The sequence below is a fragment of the Medicago truncatula genome, chromosome 1 (genome assembly GCF_003473485.1).
Source record: "Medicago truncatula cultivar Jemalong A17 chromosome 1, MtrunA17r5.0-ANR, whole genome shotgun sequence".
Classification (NCBI taxonomy): domain Eukaryota; kingdom Viridiplantae; phylum Streptophyta; class Magnoliopsida; order Fabales; family Fabaceae; genus Medicago; species Medicago truncatula.
The window spans coordinates 18,073,687-18,083,774 of NC_053042.1; the positions used below are offsets into that span (position 1 = coordinate 18,073,687).

Consider the following 10,088-nt stretch of genomic DNA (forward strand, 5'->3'; position numbering starts at 1 on the left):
AGATGAGCGTGATAGCTAGATTCTAGAGTCTTTAGAGTAGATTACTTGGTGATGCTTTGGCTCACCTTATTCCTTAAGGATTGTAATCTCGTGACAACTCTATCTATTCTATTCATTTAGTTTTCTATGTTTTCATTTATTTCCATCTTCATTTCCATTTCCATGGTTCAGCTCACCATGAGCTAAACCCCTTCAAGTGGTTTAAACATGGTGAGGTTATGATTTGTTAATTGTATGCGATATATAAAGTTGTAACGCCTTGCTTTACTCTTGGAGATTGTTTGTATTGAAAAATCACTAGAAGTGATTCCTGATAAGTTTTACTTCTAGTGATACAACTCGTCTTAATTGAACTAGAAGGGGGTTGAGCAGTCGAAGGGATACGAGTTAGCTCTTAAGCACCAATAGAGTGAAAGTGCCCAAGGAACCTGAATGTAAGACTAACACTATAGGAAGCTATAGCTTGGTGAGCCTCTGTTAGCTTAAGAGGTTAATAAACGACCATAACGTTGAATCACCAAGAGTTATACCACGTTGTAGCTTAGTATTACATTTTGCAATGTATCCTTGTCGTATGGTACTAATTAAGGATCTGCATTGAACCACACTTTGGAGTGAGAAAAGGCAAGACTCCTTCATTAAATAAAACCATGAAGTCGGTTCCTTAAAGATATAGCCTTGTGGGTGAGACACGACAGTTATATCTGAATGTAGCGCTAGACATACCTCAGAGTCTAAAGATGCTTTGAACCGGCTATAGCTCTGAGTGACACAAATGACTACATCCAAGCTACAACTCTATAAATCACTGTAACGTCTGTCATAACTGAACCATATTTCTAACCCACACCTTCCATCCTGAGATTTTCTAATGACTTTAACGCTTTCCTGAACTTAACTTTTTACTTTTATTGTTGTTACAAAAGATTAATTTTATTTCTTTCTAAATAGGTGTTCTACTGAAAAGCTATTTGAAGCTATAGCTCCACAACCCCTATGGGATGATGTCTTTTTATACTATAACTTGGATAATGTATACTTGCACTTAGTCTTTCAATCTTAAAATACTTAGTGTTTTGGAAGACACCATTTAACAAAGTCGACGACAACAAAGCTCTAATAAAATTGGTAATGGCAGACGATGCATTTCCGACACTCCACATTAGAGCTCTGAGTGAGGTGGAGGAGCCATGGCAGCTAGTGCGTGTTTTTTTTTCTTTCTTTCTCTTCCTTTAGTTTTTAATATATTATTAAATAATTAAATATTTAATTGTAAATAAATTTAAATATTGAATTAGTTTTAATATTCAAATCCTTTTTTCATTATTTTTAATTAAACTATTTTTAATATTCGGTTTTTTTTTCATTTTTCCCAATTTCTTTATTTATAAATTAATTTTTAAATATATTATTTATATTTTATATAATAGATTTGTCCTCAAGCTAGTCCTCAAGTACTCACAAGCAATAAGAAATCAATCATGCACGCAGTCTATTTGTGAATGAGTCAATTTAAGTGTGGACAATTAGTTATGGGATAACTAGGTTGCTGCGTCGGGGATGGGTCGTATGCGTTGTTTTGATGGGACCGTTGGTTGGAAAGGGAGTCTTGAAGAATAGATTTAGTTTTTGACATAGCCGTCTATTAGCTTTGGAGAAGGAGCATGTCAAGGCGTGCAATGTTTTGTTGCATGATATTGTGTTGCAGGTTGGTGAGAAAGACGGACGGCAATGGAACATTCAATGATGTAAACGATATTCCTCTAGTTTAACTTATAACTATTTGACATCTTTGAAAAATGTTTCAACTCAAGAATCTTCAAACATCATTTGGCACAAGGCGGTTCCGTTAAAAATCAGTCTTTTTTGACTATCTTGGTTCTGGACAATTTGGAATGAAAGAAACAGTCACATTTCTTTATCACAAGGAGTACTCTTTACATCAATTGTTAGACATGATCAAAGTTTAAACATTTTCGTGGTTGAAAGCGAAATATTCTACTTTTACTTTTGACAACCATTTTTGATGGCTTAATCCAATTTTGTACTTGGGAGCAATAGCTTGATTTGTACTTTTTTTTTCCTTTAATTAATTTATTTATTTTCATTATCATTGTATTCCTTTGATATAGCGTTTTCTTTTGGGCACACCTTGTGCTGGGAAGTTTTGGTTTTTCAGTTGTTGGTTAATCTAATTTCATTTTAACTTCTTAAAAAAAAAATCACTTTTAATCACACACTCTGTCATTGATTAAAATTTATATAGATCCCACAAAATTATAATATATTTGTAGCACTCGTCGTGAATTAATTCATTGAATAGACATATGGTGTAGATCTCTTTTGGATATTCCGTCTATATACGGCACCCGTTGCTTTGAAATTTTCGTTTTTTTTTCGTCTTAAACAAGTACTTGTTATCAATAAATTTAGCCTTTAAATTTTCTTTTTTGATGAAATTGACACAGTTAATGACAATCATGCCCATACGTTGATGTCATATAACTTCAAGAGTTTGGTCTAATGGTAAAAAAAAAAAAAAAAAAAGATTTTGCACCCGAAAGTCTAGGGTTCGAGTTCGCTGGCGCCTAGAAGAATATAATGGTAAATATCTTTGTAAACGCTATTTGAGATTGATTGTCTATGTTTTTTATTTAGGGGTTTCTATTTTTTATTAGAAAAAAATAGATACTAATGATATATGCATTAGTTGTCCATATTGTTGTTTTCCCTAACAAATCTAGGATCCATATTGTCGTTTTCCCTAACAAATCTAGGATTGTATTTCTCATCACAGATTTGATTCTTATTATTTTTATCTTAATTTGCATGATTGGCTGTTGTCTAATTTAACAGATCTGCAGGTAATTTTGTAATCAGGTATTTGAAGTTTGAACAACTAAATTCAAACAATTTTTAAGTGGTTAACAAAGTTTAAATATATGGCTAATTTCGTCAATTGAATGTTTTTTTTTTTTTTACAATCAATTGAATACATACTAGGGATCCAAACATATTAACCACATATATATACGTGTTTAATCACAATTTCTAGGTGTTTAGAACTAACTGTAGTTTTTGTCAAAAAACCATATGTAGTTGAACACTTGAAAATTATAGTTAACCACGTTCAAATTATTGGTTAATGAAGTTACACTAGTGATGAATTACTATCAATATAGTATATAAGCCATACACTAAACATAATTAATCATTTATTTTAAACTATGTTCACCACTTAAAAATTTGTCGTTAAAATTGTCTAAACTTAGATTTTCAAAAATAATTTCTCCAAATTTGCCTTGGCATTTGATGTTTGAAACTACTCTCGCCAGAATTTGTCATTAACTGCATGAATGATTTGGCATACAATAACAAGTCTAAAGAACAAATTTTTGTTTTTATCAATTAGTGTTCTAAATTTGAAAATATTTCAAGAGTTAGTCACATGGAGATTTGAGAACACTAAGGACAACAAAGTATGACAAATTGGCAGCATTGTTAGTTTTCATTGTCATACTTTGTGACAATTCTAGGCATGGATATAGTTGCAAAATAGATAGTTTCATTTTGTTTCATTTTTTAGAGTATAACTTACAAATTGCTTTCTGAGTGATTGTACCCATTATGTTGAGAATAGATACTGCAATGAAAATTTGTACTTTCTCCACTTTAACTAGTTTATGATCATGTCATTGAGCTTGTGACCATATGAAAAGGAACCTAAGCTATGTTAATAAATAGATCAAGATGAGAAGGTAGAAAGTTGAAAATGTTTGACATTCAAAGTAAATGAACAAGAGAATCCAGTGAAAAAAGGGTATGTGGGACAAGTAGGTATAAATAATGTCAGTCAAAATGATCCCTATGGGAGGTAACTAGTTCTTCATTGAAGTGATTGAAGATTTCCATACATTGATTGATATGACCTTAAGATAGTTGACAAGAGAAATTACAAATCTACATTGCAATATACAGTCAACATAATTGACAAAAAAATTTGTGCCTATAAACCGGGTATCCTCCACGTACGCAAATGCGGAGACTCATCCTCAAACCTTATTGGACTCAAATGGGCGTCAAATTTTCCACAAGAGTTTTAACGATGTTGCATGCTCAAGGCTGAATTCTAACCCAAGACCTTGGTTAAGCTAGAAGAGACCCGTGTCATCTCATCTAAACGCTTTTGGGTAATTGACAAATTAATCACAGAACAATTCACATGAATTGTCAATGAATTGTGATTCATCGACAAATTTAATCACAGAACAATTCACATGTTATAACCTTCAAGGAAGAAAAGAATGAAGCTATTTGTTTCTAAAGTTCATGCAGACAATCATCACTACTTTAAGGAGATAAGGTCCAGAAATAGTCTATAAAAAACATCTCTCACCTTATAAGTCAGTTTTATAAAAAATGTATTGTGTCGAATATAAAAAGTAACACGACATCAAAGTCTATATCATAAAAACCACAAAATCACACACTATGCTTGAAAATAGTTTATAAAGAATAGTATCTCACCTTACAAGCTCATTTTGAAAAAATGGGTTAGACCAATTTTAAAAAACTAATAGTCACCAAGTAAGACAATGAAACAGAAATATATCAATGTTACCAACAAATAGTCAAGGTTTGATCAATTCAATTCTGTTACCTGCACAAGATCATATCAGTCAAAACATCTAAAGATAGACAACATTTTTATCCCTTCAAAATATGAATGATGTATCAAATAATAATGGAACCTAAATTCCTCAAAAATTTTACTACACCACTATCCATCAACCTAGAATTAGTTCAGATAAGCATAATGAATGGATCAAGTCACTCATTGCAACTCATCTTCTCCCTAATTCTCAATCAAAGTACATGTTACCAGCATAAAAACAGTCAAATCAAAAAATAAAAAATGAAAAAACTGAATTTGACAAGCAAATGATTTAAGGCCTCCCTAACTGCAAAATTTTAATCTAAAATTTTCACTGCTCATCTAAAACATCCCACAGCAAAAATGGACTAAAATTTCAATTAAAATAAATCAGAGTAAAAAAGAAAACCAAAATCCTAACTTTTAGCATGCTAAATGCTAGAAGCAAATGTTACACGTCCACTTTTCATTTTATCAATGACTTTCAACCCGTTCCCATTCCCTTCTGCTTCCTCATCTCCACTACTTTCCTGTGGGAATTAGAATGCACGTCACTGCGAAAAGTTGGGCTATTTGCAGGACGGTATTCAGGTACAAGTCGGCCAGACTTATACCTAACCCCACATGCATTACAAAGCGTCTTTGGGCCATTTGGACCTGCACGCCATTGTGGAGTATCATCAACTCCACAATGATGACATTTCCTCCCGATGGTTGGGGTTTGTTTCACTTTCTCTTTGGAAGTTTTGGTACTCGGTTGTTTCCATGGGAATTGCAGGTTTGAGGCATCAGCAAGGCCAAGGCGAGGCTTGCTACGAGACTTGCTCCGTGCACGGACAGGGAACTTCATGTGATTGTAGCCACTTAAGAGGGTAATGCTGTTGGAACTGTTATTGCTGTTGCTGCTGCTTGTGCTGTTCTCGAGCATTGGGGATGTCATTTGATGCTTCAAAAGATCCGGTTGAATACAGGACAAGTCAACAAATGTTTCAACAGCCGGAAATGCATCTTTGTTGGACAGCCATTCAAGCTCCTCTTCTGCAACCTCCTCCTGGAACATGAAAACAAGCGGCACATTAAACTTCACATAACTCATAAGTATGGAAAAAAGGAATTCCTCAAGTAAACTCAGGCATTCAACTGATGCAACAAGTCAACGACACAACAAACATTCGATCAAGAAATTAGTATTCACGCTGAGAGATGCAGCTCCACGACATGGAAACCTTGAAACAGTGATCACAAGTATATGAAAACTTTGATGCAAACGAAGAATCTGTCGTTTGCACCGCAGGCACTAACAATCTCGGAATTCCAAATGCCAATACATTGATTCTAAAAGGAAAACAAGTAAAAATCTGGAAGCACTTGCTAATATTCTACTTTGGACAAGAACAATATAATATATCAAAATTCTAATTGATTCAAAAAAATCATAATTCACACATGCTTTCGCTTTCATGATCACACCTCAACAAGTCAAAACTAGATAAAAAATCAAGCAAGCATTTTGGAAAGGTTAATGGACCGTCAAACTTACAGAAAGTGAATTGATGGGATCATCCAGGGCCAATGGATTGAGCGAAGGTGGATCACTGCATTCTGGTTTGAGTGAAGGAAAGGCTTTCTTAGGTTTGTCATCATCATCGTCCTCACCTATGTCAGATGAGAAATCCAAGAGGTCGTCCACAGAACCAAGGGCCTCCATCACTGAAAACAAATACACAGATAAAAATAACAGTATAGGTAAAGCCGTACAAACAAATATTACAAAATAGTGAAAAGCATGGCATAAAAGTATACAGTCGAAGTTAGAGCAAACACATTACAAAACCCTGAAAATTTCATAGTAGGTTTGGAGTAAACCTTGTGATTGTTCTTAATTGGGTATAAAGTGATTTTACAAAATAAAACTACTGAAAAATTGAACCAAGATTACGATACATGAAAACAAAATAACATTGAACAAATGTTACGAACAATGAATTAAGACTAGAGGATGAAAAGTAATGTAAAGAACTTATTCCAGGTAAAAAAAAACACCATTCATAAACACAATAAAAATTATTATGAGCACAAGCTTTAGCTAAAAAAAAAAAGTTACTCAAGTAATAAAGTTGATTACTGATTATGAGATGACAAATAAACCATACAAAAACCAGTGAAGTATACAATTTTACACATCTTATTGGCTTACTTGAGTTTATCTATAAGCGTAAGTTTTACGAGACTATTAGGGAGAACTTACGAAAACAGCTTATGACAATTTTCATAAACTTTTTACAACTTATTTTCAGAAGTTCTCCAATATAGCTTATAAAAACAACTTATAGCATATACAAAAACAATTTAACGTTATTTTTTAATCTTTTTCTACAAAAATAGCTTATTCAAGCGAACATATAAGCGCTTGTGCTATAAGCTACAAATAAGCCGTTTATCCAAACAGGCCCACGGCTAGTCACAAAAAGATTAAAGAACTTCATTTTCAAAAAATAAAGAACAGAAAAAATGAATTGGCATGACAATAATCAAATGAAGAATGAAAAACACAACATTGTAATAATGCAAACATACCACATTTTCACTCACTAAGACATACATAAATAAAAACCAATATGAAAATGAATAGAAAAACAGAACATAAAACATTGAAGAAATAAAAAACCAACATAACATAAAAATAAAGAACAAGAAACCTTAAATTAAACCTTAAACAAAGAAAAACAAGAAAATGGTGAAGAGAGTCAAAATGGTCAACAACCACCAACCCATTTCATTATTCCTTCAATACTATCACACCCACTTCACAAATAATAATAAAAACCAAATTTTCAGCATATTCAAATAACATAGAGGAAAATTAAACATGGTGGTAACATAAAAACAAGCAAGAAAAAGAGGGAAAGGAACATAAAGCATGAGAAAAAACATAGCAAAGATTAAGGAAAAGAAAAGCAAAAAGAACAGAAGCTACCAGCTTTTCACGTTTGTGTACTTGTTGAGAGACAAGAGCCAGCTAGTAGCAGGCAAGAGAGAGAGAGAGAAGAAACCCCAAAAGAGAATTGAGAGACTGAAAGAACCAACGAGAGATGGTAAGGCACGTGTTTGGGGATTAGGGAAGCTGCAATTTTTTCATTTTTATTATTCTCATCGATTCTATTTATAAGAAATATCTGAATCAACGGAATTTGATGTATTTAGTTCAAATTTTGATTCAAATACATGTTTTCTTGATTTTATTGTCCCTTACAAATAGAATCGGAGGAAATATTTATCTTTCCATTTTTCCATTTCTTTTTTTAAATATTTTTTTAATTTCTTGTTCAAATATGTTTTTAGGAAAAATTTGATATAAAATAATTTTAAGGAATTTTTTCATTGAATTTAGTCCCATTTTTTAATTAATTATTTTAATTTAGATGAATTTTCTTTTGGACAAGGTTAAAGTGTTTAAAGTAGATTTTTTGCGCGATTAATTTTTATTCGATAAATGAGTGATTCCTTTATCGAAAATATGGATAGACGTTAAAGAACGAGATTTCTTTCGAAAAATAGGTTTTTTATTTGGAATTACACTTAAAACCACGCAGATAAGAAATTTAGAATCTTTCTATTTGAATGAACATGCGTGGAAAGTTCGGTCAAACACTAAAATAAATGTTGTCAAATGTATTTATCTGCGTATACCATATTTCTCGTTTTCTCACCTTACTTACTTTTTTTAATCGACAATTATTTACGTAGAAAGATTAAATAAGAAATCTATTAAAATCGGTTTTTGGTACAATATTAAAATTGTTTCTACAAAATATAATATTAAGATATGAAATATTATCAATAGATATCTACTCTCGTTTCATAGTCAAGATAAGGATGAATATGCGATACTATATATGTTAAACAATGATATTATAAGATATGAAATGTATTTGATGTGCACATGATCACAAATATGATAATACCATTTTATGAAATACTCTCAATTATAAACAAAAAATATATATAATGTTTTAGATTCATCGAATAACTATCCATGTGAGCTTAGCTCCGTTAATAGGGATAATGCATAATATATACAAGGTCTGGGATAATGCATGATTATTCAATGAACTTAAAAAATAAAATGTAAAATATTCATTGAATAACTCTTTTTTTTAGGAAACTAATTTATATGGCTTGTAACCAAATATATCAATTATTCAATGAACTTTAAACAAAATGTTAGCTTGTAATTGAGGTTGGATGGAGTGCATAACACAATTATTAGTTACTCATATGATATTTTTATTTCATTTTTTTGTGCATTGTTCATACCAACTGAGCTAAGCTCACAATGACTGAAAAAGTAAGTATAAATATACTCATCTAGTTTGCTACATTTTTTAAATGATATGTGTGTGTGTGTGTATATTCATATCGTGTTTGTTACATTTTTTTAATATTTAAATTTATTCTTATCTATTTATTACATGTGGTATTTGTATTTAAAATTAAGGGCATTTTTGAAAATAAAAATTCAAGCCAAAAGAGTTGAAAGATGTTGTTTTCTTTATATATTGCATAGTTCATTAAATGAAAGGTAAATATGTAACTTAAAAAAAGAGTTTTTCTAATTACACCCTGTGTAATCCTGGTTGCACCCTAAAATGACAAAATTACCTTTCCATAAAATTTAATTTTCAAAAAGCATCTTCCTTTTTTCTTGGTTACACCCTAAAATCCCTCTTCAGTATCTCATGTAAACTGAGTTTAGGTGTACATACTTAAACTCAATTTAAGTAGGTCATGTAAACTGTGTTTAAGTGTACATTTAAAAGTTCAACCTTGTTCAATGATTATACGTAATATTAGTTTAAGTATGTACAGGTAAACTTAGTTTAAGTAAGTCATGTAAACCGAGTTTAAGTGTACATACTTAAACTCAGTTTAAGTATATCATGTAACCTTAGTTTAAGTAGATTATGTAAACTAATATCAAATTGATTTAAGTTAACAAATATTTTTATAATGAAAATTACTAAATTAACTCTCAAATTATTAGTTTTAAATAATAAAGATGAATGGTATTTTTGTCCAAATAAAAAGATTCACACTTGCTAACTTGGACTATATATATATATATATATATATATATATAGGGATAGGATCAAATGACACCAAGGTGTCAAATTAAATTTAGGATAAATACCTCTTTTCGTCCCTGTAATATTAGCGAATTCCGATTTTAGTCCCTGTAAAAAAAAAAAAAGATTTAGATTTTGTTCCTGTAATTTCATATTCTTCCACTTTTGGTCCCTCATTTCATCACGTCAGCAGAATCTGTATAAATTACGTCCCTGTAATTTCATATTCCTCCCACTTTTGGTCCCTGTAATTTCAAATTCCTCCACTTTTGGTCCCTCATTTTACGTGCCATGTATGCAGATTTTGC

General features: G+C 31.4%; 1 protein-coding gene across 1 annotated transcript; it reads right to left on the reverse strand.

Annotated features, from left to right (window-relative positions):
- Positions 1 to 4,704: 4,704 nt before the first annotated feature.
- On the reverse strand, positions 4,705 to 7,779 carry LOC25483072 (GATA transcription factor 1). Its single transcript, XM_013611721.3, has 3 exons — positions 7,632 to 7,779; positions 6,195 to 6,364; positions 4,705 to 5,705 (listed from the first exon to the last, which is right to left on the reverse strand). Exons 2-3 carry the CDS (start codon positions 6,360 to 6,362, stop codon positions 5,139 to 5,141), a joined length of 735 nt encoding a protein of 244 aa, XP_013467175.1. The 5' UTR covers positions 6,363 to 6,364; positions 7,632 to 7,779; the 3' UTR covers positions 4,705 to 5,138.
- Between the last annotated feature and the right edge of the window lie 2,309 nt (positions 7,780 to 10,088).